At 38.1% G+C, this 16,101-nt stretch overlaps 1 protein-coding gene across 3 annotated transcripts in view; it reads right to left on the bottom strand.

Moving 5' to 3' along the window:
* Nucleotides 1-16,101, bottom strand: part of GPC6 (glypican 6) — a 1,180,914-nt gene that overhangs the window by 79,084 nt on the left and 1,085,729 nt on the right. For all 3 annotated transcript variants that reach the window (XM_079136560.1, XM_079136561.1, XM_079136562.1), the window contains exon 6: nt 10,633-10,776. In XM_079136560.1, coding sequence (XP_078992686.1) covers nt 10,633-10,776 — 144 coding nt within the window. The remainder of the gene's footprint in view (nt 1-10,632; nt 10,777-16,101) is intronic.

The following is a 16,101-nucleotide window of genomic DNA, read 5'->3' as shown; positions in this document are numbered from 1 at the left end:
TTAACAACCCGGGATGCATCACAGACATTAATATAAAAGCAGCATACTTCAATTATGATTTGGTAAATAAGTGTAACAATTCCACTTGTTGTAATGGACCCAAGGAGTATAGGGTAGTTAAAAAAGACCCTTCCTTGTCTGACCCTGATCAAATTTTCCAAAGTCAGCTTCATCAAAGAAAAAAAAAATTCACCAGCATTCATTTTACTTCTCACCCCCCAAATCAAGGAGAAGGGAAACTTTTTCTTTTCTTTCTTCTTTTTTTTTTTTAATGAAAATACTATCAAGAGCTTCTGATTCTATTTACTTTGTCAAGAAGCCTTAACAAAAGAGAGGACGAGGATTCCTATACTTGAACTCTCACCATGAAAAGCCTAATGAAATCGTCCTTGTCTCTTGAAGTCTGTTGTATATAGAAGATTTGATTTTTTCCAAGTAACTGGAAACGTTTTCGTGTGGACATGTCTTGCACTAAAGACAGCCTCTGGGTTTTTGGATTTTATGTGAGGAGATCAATTAAGGCAGTTTGCAGCTTGTGTTTTCTTCCCAGAGCTGTTCAAGCCCTTTTTTCTAACACTCAAGGAGTTGCAAAGAGTAAGCAAAGGAAACGCTCAGCTTTTCAAGTGCAGAGATGAGTATTTTTCACGGAAATGAATGCCAGCTGCTTTGGGGACTGTTCTGAGGTCAAAATCCCTTAGAATAAAACTTACAAAGTCATTGGATTCCTGCCTCATTACACATAAATAATTTATGAATTTGTATTGTAATTCTTCTTTGAGCTGAACCAAAGCTCTTGGATTTTGCAAATCATTCCACGCAGAAGCCAGCGACACACATTCCTGAGACTTCCATTGCAATCGATAAGTTTGCGGTGACTGTCAGAGGGTGCAATTTCCCCGATTAACCTGTAAAAAGTGTTCTCCTTCATGAATGCTGTTCAGAAATAAACTGATATTGTAAAAGAAGACAAGGGCAGGTTCCGGAACATGAATTCTTGGTAATCTTAAATGATGATGTATGAAGGAGAGAGAAAGGGGGAACAATTTGATTTGCTCAACCAGGTTGACTCAGAAAGGAGAAGAGCAGAAAAATTGCTAAACCTAAGCAAAGGGGACATGAAGTCCTACAAGAGCGACATTCCCATATGCAACATTGAAGCCTCTTTTAATATGTATTGCCTGGATCTGAAAGACATCTAAATTTCAGAAATAAAAAAAGTTTTTGGTTCATTCTGTTTTTCTGTGGTTGCTTTTCTTCTACTCATTGGTAATGACTTTATGTCCTTCTTTGAGATATTGTCTTCAAATTTGGGGTAAGACTTCTACCTGGAACTCTGACAGAATTATGATTGAATTCAAAGTTCAGATAGACTTAATAGGCATCTAGTTCTAAATATTCATTGACTTGGAAGAAGATGCTGGTTTACTACAGCCATGTGGACATTCCTTTTGTAATAAGGGCTTGGATTTCTCCTAGGAGTCTAAAAAATTTTTTTAATGTTAATTCCTTCAAAGGCCCATCCAAAGGCCAGACTGTGTGACAATCTTCACCCATGCCTGGTCCGATTTAAATGATGGTTAATTTTGTCTGTCCTCTGCCCAGGTGTGTGAACTCTGTGATTGTGTTCTGGGTACCCATCCTTGGCTCATGTCAGAGCTAATAAATATTTGTTGAGTGAATGAGTGACATTTTTCTTTTTCATGTAAGGTTTGTCTGAGAATTGGAAAGTGCGATGAAATAGATTTTTCATTTAAAACTCTTGACTTGGACAACCTGTTTGTGGTGGACAGTGTACCATTAACCCACATGCGTGTTTTCTACATGTTTGAGACACACAGGGACAGGAAGGCTGCCATGGTCATGGGACTCACTTCAGCTGTGGGGATGTAAAGGATGTGATGAGTCCCTTCCAAGTGCACAAGTAACAGCTACCTTTCCCCCTACCACTGTGACAGGGCAAAACTCCAGCTAATGGCTGCTCTGTTGCCTGAGGTCCTGGAGGTGGGGTGACATCATGTGTAAGTAACCTACACCTACCCAACAGTGGGTACTTGGCAAAAACAAGAAATAAATTTGTGCTACTGTGCACCCCTTAGGGGTTGTTTGTATAGGTGTAGCCCTGCCCATTCGGGCCCAACCAGATCAATGCAGACTGGAAAAGCTTCTAAACATATTACACAAAGCCACCTTCCAAAAGATTAGCTGTTAGCCAGAAGTAGAGTGGAGCTGCTTCTGCTCCTGGTTCATGCATTTTCTACCAACCTGACTTTACTTTCGAATAGTTTGGCTAATCTTCGGGGCCTAAGAAAATATCCATGAAGTCAAGGCCTTTGACGATAATGACCCTGAATGAGCTTAAGTAATAAAATTATTGTATTACAGATATCTTTTTCTACCTTTAACACTTAGGAAGGGAAGTCACTTTTTACTCAAACAGGTTTCTTTTCGTCTGGTTTTCCCTACAATGTTTATGCCTGAGGTTTATTGCTAGCAGTAAAGAGTGTCCAAGTATGTTATGGGAATAGTCAAATTCCCAGTGCTTTAAAATGTATTCCATAGGCCCCAGAGTAGGTTAAAGGCTGATTGATTATACAGCAAATACATCAAAACTAGTATTTATGAAATACCTCGTTTCTTCAGCTCTATCTCTCATAAGCATGAATATCACTTGTGGGAGCTGTAGTACAAATGGCTCAGACAGCTTGGAGGAAGAATGACCGCAGATTTTCCATGACAAGGAATGGGTTCTTTAAGCTGTTCAGTAATTTAATAAAATGTCCATGTCAACCAATGTGTTCCACGAACAAATATTTTAAAAAGTACAATTTGAGCAGTTTCCTGTGTTTTGCCGATTCAGATTTTCATAATCAACACACCGAAACACCAATTACATCGCTCAATAAAGGACAGAAACATTGCAAGCGAGGGTGCAGATGGACTTTTTCATCTGGCAAGTTTATAACTGACAAGAAAGTTTCTGTTTAATTTGTTCAAGATTCAGGCAGAAAGTTCTAGCTTAAGAAGGGAAAATGGACCATTAGACATGGCCTATATCAAGGATGCTACAGATGTTTAATGCTTTCAATTTGCATATTTTGTCAATGATTATTCATTCGTTAATATGCTATCTACATTTTTTTTTTTTTTTTGGTGCAAGCTATTTAGATACGAAATCAAATTTCTATTTACTGTATGCTAATGGTTTATGAAGCTCTACGCGAGGTACTGTCCCTGGAGGAAACATAGCGTGTATAACTGATTTGAAAAGCTATGTCTTTTGCAAACAGTATCCCTTGCCTTTTGATGATACCAGCACTAAGAACGTGCTGTGATGGAGATGGGACGTGGCAGCTGGTTTTACTAAGTGCTTTGCAACAGAGAAGAACTCAATAAAATACATTTGTTGACTGATAACTATAGAATGTGTCAATTTGAGTTTTAGCTGAAGTTTAGGAATTTCGAAAGAAATTTAAAAGTCTGAAGGAGAAAGTAAGCATATCAACATCCCATAAAATAGATATAAATCTGTAATAGCCCTATTTTGGGTCTGAAAGTGTGACATTTCATTTTTATGACATGGAGTTCACCAAAGCTTTTGCTTAAATGTTTATGAGGACAAAGGAGAGTTTAACCCAGAGTTGAAAATGGTTTTGTTGGTAAATGAGTCCCCAAATGATTTCAGACCACTTACACCTAACATGAATTTGTGCAAAAGTTTTACCCCTTAAAAATGGGTGGCATGTTTTTATCTCATTGTTGAGATCTGTATGATTTTTCTGGATGAGTCCTAACACAGTGATGTGGAATGGGCTTTAGCATCTCCCAGGAAGTTATGCAGTCAGAACTGTGATTTATCTTCTCTGTCCCCGTGGTATACAACCCCATGCAATTAAACACAACTCTGCCTGGGCTGAAACAGAGTCTCTGACCCTCTGCTTCTCACTATTCTTCCATATGCCTGAAAGGAGAGCTTCCCAAGGAGGTAAAAATAGTCCACTGTCCATTGGGTAAGAGCTGAAAAGCCCAGAGAAGGGGCAGGCATTTCATGCAGGTTCCCACAGCGTATACCACTGAATTAGATTTGTGCATCCTTCAAGTCTGTGGAATAAGCAGAATGTCCTGGAGATAAGCCATCACTTTATATATGTGTCTTATGATATTCCCCACTTGGGCCTCATCAACCACAAGCCTCCTAATGGAAAGGAGCCTATGACAGGCAACCGTCCCTGCCACCACATGCTGCTCATGCTGCCTGGGGAAGAGCAGAGACCGAGACCAAATAAGTTGGGTGGTTTGGTTTTAATGTTTTTTTATTTTCTCCCTGCTTTGAAAGCTCACTGCATTTTGCAGTTGTTATTACCAAGGGTTCATTGAAAATGAAACTGGGGTGTCCCAGTGGGGTTTTGCAGCAAATAGATAAAGCAGGTTCAGGCAAGACTGGGCAGCTTACACTCTGGAGTGGACTGAGCAGTAGCCATTTGTTTGTTGGGGTGAATGGAGCATAATTTATTCAGCTGCAGCAGAGGCTGAAAGCCAATCTGGCTTTGACCCATTTATCTTTAGAAAACTAATTAAACTGGAGAATCTGGTTTACTGTTGTTATGGAAGTTTTACTTTTTGCTGTTCAGGCCAAGTGAAGATGGAGGGTGTGTGTGTGTGTGTGTGTGTGTGTGTGTGTGTGTCTGTGTCTGTGTCACAGTCTGAAGGTGGGAAATAATCAGGTTCACCTAAAAACAGTGACTGAAGCTCTCAATAATAAAGCAGTTTCTTAAATACAGCCTGACATTCTTTTGAAATGCAAAATAGTGGAGCTAACCGGATACAGACTCTTTTGAGGTGACAAGGAAATGCCATGGCAATTTAAAATGAACAATAGACAGTTTCCCAAATCCTTACAGCCAAGACTTCCTAAATCACACCAAAATGGCCCCAAAGAGGCACAGAAGAATGTTTTTATGACTGGCATTTTACTCTGAAACTCTTATTAGCCATTGGACAGGAAATGATGCCAGAATGTTAGTTGCTTCATCTCTTTTGTTTAAAAACAATAAAACAAACAAACAAACAAACAAATGTATATCTTGATGGTATTTTGCAAGCCCTTAAACCTATAGGCAATAATTTTAACAACATACTTTTTGCCACTGAGCATATCAATGAAATTTCAGAAGTTGTGATTATTTTTGGAGGAATCATATCCAAAAGAGAATATTTTTTTCCTCTTTTGACCTGGATAAAGGAGCCAAGCAGGGAAGTCTAGCAAACATGGGGATGGTAGTTTGATTTGCATTCATTTCAGCATAGTCAAGGAAGTCTTGGGGAAAACTAGGAGGTCAAGGTGACCATCAGTTAAGGAGACTGGACCGGCTCATCGGCTGGAAATATGGAAATCTTGAGGAAGTGTGTGGGGATGGGCAGGTACAGACTCTGAGCTGGAGCGATTCGAGCTATCGACTGGAACAAAGAAACAGAACCTTAACTTGTTCACCTGTGACAAGTTCTCCCATTTCCACTTAACATCAGGAGGCCTTGGGCCAGCTGTCTCTCCTGCCTCTTTTTCAAGGTCTTCCCTTCCAGAATGTTCCTTTTCCAGGTTTACCTCTTAACTTTCTTACCTCATCCAAATTGCCCTCAGCTCAGAGATACGGAATGACAAATGGAATACTACTCAGGGGATAATTTCCTTTTGAAACAAGTGATTTTTTAAAGAAGGGATTTCAACACTGCATTGTTAGCACTGCCTGGATTTAAGGCCAGGAAGACATGAGCTCCATGATGTCACAGGCGTGCTGCATGAATAAATATGTGCCCCTAGGGAGACTGTCATCTTCTCTCCTGGGTTCACGAGGCCGTGTAGGGTACAAGTTTTTATTAAGGAGTGCTATTATTATGGGATGGCATTGTAAAAATCAGACCAGACAACAATCTGGTTAAGTAAGATAACCCAAGAGTTAACTAACACAAACACTTTCAAATAAATAGCATCCAATCCTCCTTCTCTCCTCTCAAAGAAATTAGTAGATTCAAGTAGAAATTAGAAAGAGTAAATAGCCTATACCATTAACTATTTCTTAACCCCTTAAATTCTCTATGTCCCAGCTAATAGAAAAATTAGCTCCTTATGTATGAGAACTGGTGTTGGTTTGTTCTTATTATTAGCGAGGTAATTATTCGCTCAGCACAAGAAGAAAAGGGCAATATATTCTATCAGGGAAGAGCTAGTTTTTCAGGCAGACGACAATGGTCTGAACATTGGGATAGAATTTAAATCAGCCACCAAATGAGCTAGGCTTACACAAAGATTAGATTGAAAATGTTGCCACTGGGAAAGAATACCCAAATGGTTGTAACCATAAACACCAAGCAGAAAGGAAACTCCTGAGCAAGTTGGCCACATGCCCTGGTCACTGCATTCCAGAGCATTTGGAAAGGGAGAGTGGAGGTGGAGTTTCTCAGAACACTCCAGAATGACTGTACAAAGACAAATGGGCATGAGAGGAAGAATAAGAAGACCAGTGCTTACACTATCCTGCATTGTCCTCCACACCGTCCTCTGGGAAGCAAGAGGAAACACATTTAAAGGAAAAAGAAAAAGAGATTATTCTATACACAATAGCACAGCACAGGTATAAAGTTCAGCTTTGTAAGTTGGCATCCCACCCATCCCTGCCCCAAATTCCCTTGGAACCAGCAGTTCAAGAAATCTGCACACCCATCAGGAGTGGAATACTCACAGGAGATTTTATGGGTGTAAATTATTGCTGATATGATGAGTTAGTTAACTTCCAACTCTGGATTTTTAAAAAAATTTACTTTCATAAAACATATTCCTCTAAGGGACACCATTTAAAGTGCATTTTTGCTCTAATGAAAGAGCTGAAGGGAAGTCACAGAAAGCCTCCATCCCAGTGTGTTCGGGAACTTTCTGGCCCGTTGTGCTCTGATTTTCTGAGCTGTACAACTAATTGCCTTTTGGAGAGGATAATTCAAAACTCCTCTGTATGCTTGGATCTTAAACATCGAGCTACCTTGTGCTGATTTATTTTTGGACTCAATGTGACCAGTGAATCAGAACTTTATATAATATCATAGTTTTCCATCAAATTATTTAAGAGAATTCAGAGTATAAAATTAAGGAAAGGGAAGAGAACCAATCTCTTTTTGAATGTAAATCATCACCTCTGGCTTATTTAAATGAAAATCTTTAAGCTTCAACTGGGACAGAGGGGCGCTCAGGTGAGTTTTGGCAGAAGGGAACATGGGAACATGTTAGAACCAGTCTGTTAACAGGATCAGTTGACATTGTAACAAATCATAGCTGTTAGCAGTAAGATTATGATATTTTCCACCATTATGTACAATTATACTGCACTAATAAAAAAATGTGAAAAAAGTTTGTTATTTTCAGATGAGCTGACTTTCCATCACAGCTGAATTTATACAAATATGTTCATTCGTTCTTGGATAACACATATCATTTTAGGGGAGCTTGGCAAAAGTTATGGATGACCTTGACAATGTTTTAGGGCCATGTAACTCTCAAGGAACCAATGGAAAGGTTTCTAATGATATAAAGAAATTTCCAAGTTCCTTATATATATTAAAAAAGGCTAAATGATGGAATTCATGTATTTTTTAAGAGAATGTTTTCAATTATTTTATATGTTTAAGCAGCAGCTTGGGATTGGGAATGTCATTTCTAAAACAGATGTCAAAATTAGAGTTCACATAAAAAATAGCTATACAACAATAGATATAAGAACAGATACCAACAGATCCAGCCAATACCATAGGTACTAATTTAAATGGTATTAAGAAGTGACATTCCGAGAGCCCTAGTTATGTTATTTTCATTTTGGCAAAAGGGTGAGGTGACTGGAGAATTCTTTTGATGCTGGCCTCTGAAGCATTTTATCTGCTGAAACAGAGAAATTAAGAGAAATCTTGCCCAATTATCCTCTTTTTCTGGGACACATGCTTCTTATAAATATTCAGGAAACATCTTTTCAGGGGAAAATTAAAACAGGAGTAGGTAACCCGAGCCTTGTTTATAAACAGTTGAAATGGGCTGTAATGGAGAACAGACCCATCTGGCTCGTTCCCCATGGCTTGCTTCTCGAAGATGATCATGTCTGATTGTTGGATCACTCCACTTCCTACTCTTCAGAACTGTACCGAACTCTTAAAGGGAGAAAGGCCTTGGGGAGCCAGTGGTTGCCAATGGAAACTCTGGTATTAGCTTCAGGCCTGGCTTCTGTTTCTCAAGAATAACCTTGGTATAGCTTCTTTTGATGTAGAAATAGCCTCTGATTCTTAGGAGCTGAGGAAAGTAGCTTCAGGTAGGCCTACAGCTGGCTGTTGCTAATTCTTACAATTTGGGAAGGGATCAGAATTTAATTCAATTAAAAAATGAATAAAACTGCAAATTTTACTTACACAGTCTGAACTCACACCTATGAGGAGATAAACAGTATATGTTGTCAGAGAATAAAACTGGCTTGTTAATTGGATACCTATGGTCCCAATGTCTGGTCCCTTGGCTTTTCTTTATGGTTTGATGATCAACCATCATTAATTATTTTAATAAAAAATTTGATTAGAATATATTTTGGGGAGGTGAATAAAATAGAAGATCCTTGATCAGTTTGCTATTTGCTGGTGTTTTTCAGGGCCCCTTCATTTGGGGACTTTTGGAAGATTTACCAGTGAAGTGTCTCTATAAAAGGTTCAAATTCCAATTTTCATATTGATTAGATTTTAAACATCATGTGACACTCCCAAAGTGTTGATGCTTTACTTAGATGATGCTAAACTGCATAAATATTGTTGTCCTGAGAAACATAGTTTTCTTGATCTACTTCCTTAAGAGTTTAAGGGTGGACGTTAATTTTTCTTGGGGATAAGAGTAATCTATGTTGTTTCAAAGGGAAAAGAATTCACTAGTTGTTAAAGATACCTTTACATTATTCAAATTCAATGCAATTTGAACTAAGCACATAATGGACCTTAGTTTTAGTTCTTTTTCTAAATTTGATTTTATTATGATAAGAACACTTAACATAAGATCTACCCTCTTAACAGATTTTTAAGTAACTAACACGGTATTGTTATCTGTGGGCACAATGCTGTAAATCAGATTTATAAAACTTATTCATCTTATATTGTACCCCAGTTCTTATATTGGATTTTGCAAAAATACCAAAAGGCCTTAACTCTTAATGATTAAATCAGAGTCAACTAAAATGGGGGGGATGAAAGCAAAAGGACCAAACCTATAATCACCATTTGTGCTTCTAGTTAGAAATACATGCAAAGCAATTTGTAAAGCAAATCCCAAACCGTGGATTCGAAGGAAAACCATCATTCTTGAAAGCAATGGGCTAATTGTTGGGCACAGCTAATCAGTTATTTAAAAGAAAAATGGTGACTAATTTTAAACTTTTCCTAAAATTGTAAGCAAGGTACTGGAGAAGGCTGAAGTGATTACAAATATCATAGCTTTTCCAGACCCTACAATGAAGAGAACTTTATTGGCCAATAACTAGTAATAAGTTAATAGCAGTGAATGACTATACCTTCCCCTTCATTTTGAAACTTCATGGATAAGCCTTTACGTTGTAAGTACATTTGATTTTTTTATAGAGGGAAATGCTGAGCTGTACTTACATCAAGGCCAAACATAACCAATTTAATCTTATGAGTTCTACACTGTAGAAGGATATTAACTCAAATCATAAAGTAATTTATAATAACAACTAATAAAAGAATTTTCATAATCCACAACCCTTGAGATCTGCATTTATATGGCACAATCAGATGTGGTTCAAATGCTTTATGACCTTAAGGTTTTTATCTGTTAATTTTACATCAAGATAATTGGCAAAGCAACATTAGCAGTACTAACAATTACAGGTATATAAACTGTTTATAGTACTATAAATTGAGAAAATTGAATTGAAAATAATCAGGCAGTATTTCTTTGAAATTATGAGCTTTGAATTTTTTATGCCAAATTTGGTTTTTAAAACACATTCAGAAAATTGTGTTTACTAAGTTTATGGTCGTTTTCTCCAACTAAATTGCTCTTAACGATAGATACCATTCAGTGACTGAAACACTCTTAAATGGCTCAAAAAATGATTATTTCTAAGGATTCTGCCTTTTTAAAAGACATATAAGAAAGAAAAAAGGGTACAACATTAATTTAGGGTTTCTTGGCAGGAACTTTCAAACAGAAAACTTTGCATATAGGAAGTCATAATAAAGTAACATTGTATCAGTTGAATAATCATTTTAAGAAAGGAACTGAAGCAGATGAATAAGACATATGCTATTATAATTATATCTCTGGAAGAATTGGTAATTCAGTTTTCAAATTAATATTTCAGAAGAAATATGAAGTTGAACATTTGGTCGCTGCACCATTGGATTTAATAGCTATAAGATTTCTTAATCTAATTAGTTACCTAAAAGAGAGGTCCTATTACTTTTCAACATTCAAATTAAGAACAGGAGCAGATAAAAGATTGAGATGACTTTCACAACCAACTGTTTTGGAATCCCATAACCTAGTTAGAAGAATGAATGAATGACTTTGGTAACCACAATGGACATCTACCCGAGAGGACTCACCAGCCGGTCCAAACTTGTGCCTGCAGCAGTGGTGGGTCTTTCCTCAGGATTGTAGGGCCTAAAACGTGTATTAAAGTTTTCAGGAGCCGATCGGGCCGATCTGAGAGCTGGAGCAGGTTTGGGCTGGCCACATCCCTGAAAGACCTGGAAAGAACCATTGAAAGGTAAAGAAAACCACCTGAAGAAAGTTTCCTCTATTTTATTTTCACTTTTTAAAATTTGTTCTTTTTAGATATACATGACTGTAGAGTGTATTTTGGCATATTATACATACATGAGTATAAGTTATTCTAATTAGGATCTCATTCTTGGGGTTGTACAAGATGTAGAATTTCACTGGTCATGTGTTCACACATGAACATAGGAAAGTGATGTCCGATTCATTCTACTGTCAAGAAAGTTTCCTCTTAAAATAGCGACGCAGCAGTGTGCAGTACAGTCATTTACATGGAATTCTTATCTCCAGTATATTCTAAGTTTGAAATTTAAACATGTACAACCGCTAACATGACAGAAGAATTACCCAGACAGACTGGTCTACTATGACTCTTAATTTTACCATATACAGTTATTTCTCATTATTTGCAGATTTTTTAATTTGCAAATTTGGCTAGTCATTAAAATCTATTTATAACCTCCAAATCAGTGCTCAACAATACTTTCACAGAACAGCAGGGGCAACAAATCTGAGCCGCCTCAGTTGCCTGTCGCAACAGATGTTGAACAAAGCAATGCTCTCTGCCTTCTGGGTTGGCGTCCTTCTTGTGGTCTACCTTATACCATAATTATCACATATTTGTGCTTTTTTTTTTTTTTTTTTTAATGATTTCACTGTTTAAATGGCTCCCCAGAATAGGCCTGAGTACCATATTGTGTTCCTGAGTACAAAAGAATGTGATGTGTCTTATGGAGAAAATATGTTTCCCATAAGCTTTATTCAAACCTAAGTTCAACATCACACATTGTATGTTATTCAAGCATATATATTAAATAAGGTATCTTTAAACAAAGACACACAAAGAACAAGCATGCAATAATGCACTGACGATAACATTGTGACCAGTGGCTCCTAAGAGCCTAACCTTATATATTTCCCATAGGAACAACAGTTCAGTGTTTGCTAATTCAGTGTTTGTATTGACTTTCTACAACAAATAATGAGAATCGACTGTGTTAAAAATGGGGATTATAATAGTTACTTCACAGGATCATTTCAGGATTAAACAAATTGTGCCCCAGACGTTGTCATACACATGAATTGGCATTCAATAAATATCCCTTTGGGATCTGTGTTATCATGACAAATGTATTTCATGTCTAGACTATATAGCCAGATATTGTGAGGGACTCCCCTCCGAATAACAAAAACCTCTACTGGAAGAATGCTTTGAAAACATTCTCCTGGGCCAAGGCTGTAGAAATAGGGCAAGAGAATGTGGGTGGAATCCACATAATGACAATTTCTTCTAATTTTGTTGACAGCTGTTCATGTCACAATTAGGGTTGCTGTGGGAAATCAAGTGTCTTATTGTAATGAACTTAGGGACTGAGATGCAGGCTCCTTTCCACCGTGACTCCACTTGGACAAGTGTGCAAGTACTTCTTTTACTACTTTAGAAGCTTTCCACCCTGTGCTTGATATCCAGAGATTATACCTTACCTGGATTTACAAGAAATAGAGTCACATGTTCAGGACATCTTGATGAAGTTTAACTTTCGTTTCTTCCAATTCGTACATAGGGAGTGATTTTTCTCCTATTTTTTTTTTTTTTTTTTTTTTAAGTAAACTTTTCAGGACTATTTATGTGAGCAAATTCTTAACTCACATGTGTATATTTACAATGCATTTGTTCTGGTTTTGTCATTTAATTCCTTGTTGTTTAACTTTAAAGTAAGCATTTTTCACCATGCATATTATGTGATTCCACTGAAGTACGCAGAGAGCCCTTAAGTGCCATTCCCAATGACAAATTTTATCTCGAGACACAATTCATTTTGCTTTGCCACTACAGCTAATTTCTCTTTCGTCGTATTCAAAAGTTCTCCTTCAGCTCAGCATTTTGCAGAGCAGGAGTACTTTGTCTTGGCATTCCTCGAGATTGGCCTTAACACGCTATTGATTATTCTCTCGCACAATTTCTGAAGTTGATGGTGTAAACCCGTGTGATAAAGATAGTGGGCTCTTTTCTCCCTAGTGCCTAAATCACCTCCCTATGGCAAGGTCATTGTTGATGGAGGGCATTAACATTTCCAGAGCTCCAGGGATCTGTTGAGAATGCTATTTTGGGTTGCTTTGAAAATGACAGCTGACTTTTAAAAAATATAAAGCCCAAGGCAAAACAATAGGAATGGCCTTACTGAGACTTCATGAATCCAGGCACTGAAATAGTTAACAGACCCTCTTAATTCACTCTTCTGGAAGAATCTGGCTTTGTGGGTTAAAGCTAAATCAAAGGAACATGGAATGACCTGAAAGAATATTAGTGTTCTGGGGAAACATTTCATCATAACAGAAAAACCTTCTTCATTTTGTTGTTTGTTTTGAAGGGTGCTAATTATAACAGAGCATATTAGTTAATTTGGCCTAGTAGCTTTCCATTATTTATGGTGGCTATGGATTTTGAGGGTCACTTCACTGCAAAGCCTGCTGGGTCTAGGATCTAAACAGAAGAAAACCTGACTTCTAATTATTTTGGAAACAACATTTAACCTATAATCTGGTGGAAACCTACATAAAAATTTGTCACAATAATTTCTTATCTTGAAGGTCCCCTAACAGAGATTCTATCATACTCTTAGAAAAACAGAATTGTTGGAAGAAAATTTCTTTAGTTAGTGTGGAGTTCCAAGCTGAGGGATGAGGAGGTATTTTTTTTTTCAGAATTCTACAAAACTAATGAGAGTGTTTGCAAGATGTACCCACACATCAACTTACCCTGCTTTGGCTTGGTGACGTATTTGTCTCATATGGAGAATACATTTTAAACAACAGATAACCAACACATAACATAGATAACCTACGAAGGGGAAGTTAACAATTTTTATGTTTACTGCATATTTTGGTCAGCTTTTTTTGTTGCTGTGACCAAAAGATCTGGCAAGAACAATTAGAGGAGGAAAAGTTTATTTGGGGGCTCACAGTTTCAGAGGTCTCAGTTCACAGAAGGCCGGCTCCATTACTTGGGGCTTGAGGTGAAGCAGAACATCATGGCGGAAGAGTGGGGCAGTGGGAAGCAGGTTGGGGACATGGCACCAGGAAGCAGAGACAGTGCTCTCCTCACCATGACAAAATATAAACTCCGAAGGCACGTCCCCAATGACCCATCTCCTCCAGCACCCTCCTTGCCTTCAGTTACCATCCAGTTAATCTCCATCAGGGAATTAATTCACTGGTTATGTTAAGGCTCTCATAACTCAACCAGTTCACCTCTAAACCTACTTGCATTGTCTCACACATGAGCTTTTAGGGGACACCACACATCTAAACCATAATACTCATGCATCATGGTCTGTATATTTGTGTCCTCCCCAGACTCCTCCTTTGAAAACTCATCTCCAATGTTACGGGATTAGGTGGCGGAGTCTTTGGGAGGCACTAGGACTTGTCCTCACGGATGGGGTTATAAAAGAGGAACTGTTGTTTACAAGTCACCGTTTATGGTATTTTGCTATATCTGCTTGAATGAACTAAGATAGCATGCAATCTGTTAGCTAGAAAATGTACCTTTAAAATATGGGGTTCATGGGGTGGGTGACAAAAGGAATTTTTATGCAGAAACTCTGGGACTATCTCACTTTTCTGAGTTTGTTACTGTAGTGGTATAGTTAGAGACAATGTTTTATGATTCAGGAGGCCCAGAGGTTTAAGTATGCCAATATTTAAGTAAGAGAGGAAATAGATGAAAAATAGTGAGAAGGCAAGGGCCTTAGATTAAATGAGAGATGGTAAATCGAGAGGTCAGTCCTAGAGATGCAGATTTGGACTTTTAACCCGAAGATGGAATTTAAAGTTCTGAAACTGGTAGCATTTATCCGGGGAAAGTATATAGATAGGTGGCAGATGGATGGAGCTGAGGATTACGTGCTGTGCCAACAGTTTGAGGGACCTCTGTGAGCCTCAGTTTCCTCCTCTGTCAAATAGGAATGTTATTGTGTAGATCTGGAATGTCCCTCAAAGAATTCCATGTTGAAGGATTGGTTCTCATCTGGTGGTGCTATTGGGAGGTGGTGGAAACTTTAGAAGGTGGGGCCTAGTTGGAGGTAGGTCACTGGGGGCATGATCTTGAAAGTTATACCTTGTCCCCAATCCCTTCCAATCTCTCTCCATTTTGGCTTCCAACCACCATGAGGTAAGCTGCTCTGCTCTGACACGTGCTCCCTGTCATGATGTTCTGCCTCACCACAGGCCCAAAGTGATACGGTCATGAGACCATGGACTGAAACCTTTGAAAACATCAGACAAAATGGCCCTTTTCTCCTTGAAGTTGTTTTACTCAGGTTTTTTTGTCATAGTGTCAGAAAGCTGATTAACACAGGGAATAATAATATTATTTACCATACAGATATTCTGTGATGATAACATGCAGTGGATAAGGTAGAAAACAGAACCAGACATCTAGAAAGTGAGTGCCTAATAATAATTAGTTAAATGTAGCATTCTCTAACTTCTACTTTCTAAATATTTTGCTTTCTGAATCAGAAATGTGAAGGAAAAGATGTCTGGGGTGATGCTTCTTAAATGTTTTCCACAAAACATCATTTTCAGGGTTTCGAAGCTGTTACCTAAGCAACAGATTCCATGGGCCAAATTCAATTTAGGTACCTTTGCAAGGGCTTCCACAGGCGTGGACTCTTCAAAGGGGAAGAGGTTAAGTGTGTGGTTCCCAAAATTATTTGGCCCCAGTTTTCCCAGGATGTTCTCATTAGACTGATATCCCAGAGGACAATCTCTGAGACATACCACAAAGGTAGCTGCAGACTGCCAGGGGCAGAAATTGTTCATATAGAACTGCATTAATTCAGAGGCATTAGGGAAGCCACCTTGCCCGCTCCCACCTTTAATTGAGAAAAAAAAAATACCATTTTAGACACTAAAGATCTTCTCTTTTCAACAGAAGTTTCTAAAAGAGGGAGCTGCAGGCTAAGCCACCTGATTGTGGAACAAATCATTAGCTGTATCCCTTTAAAAACAGAATCAGTGTTACCCCCTGCCTGTTTCCCTCCAAGGGATATGGGAAGGGAAAATTAGATAACTCCAGCAAGTATGCAGAAGCCATGATGCCCTCGAATGCTGCAGATGTACAAAGGAATTATCTTTCCTACCTAGATGACTCTAAAAAAAAAAAAAAAATCCTGTGAATTTTGAGAAGCTGTCTAGCTCATGAGTCCTCTCTCTTAAGAGGATTATGAAGATAATGTCTCGGAAGTATATTGGCATCCTGAGATTAAAGAAGCTGACATTAAATAGCA

Source organism: Sciurus vulgaris (genome assembly GCF_902686455.1).
Source record: "Sciurus vulgaris genome assembly, chromosome: 4".
Taxonomy (NCBI): domain Eukaryota; kingdom Metazoa; phylum Chordata; class Mammalia; order Rodentia; family Sciuridae; genus Sciurus; species Sciurus vulgaris.
Note: the sequence above shows the minus strand (reverse complement) of the source record. Positions and strands in the feature narration are given on the sequence as shown.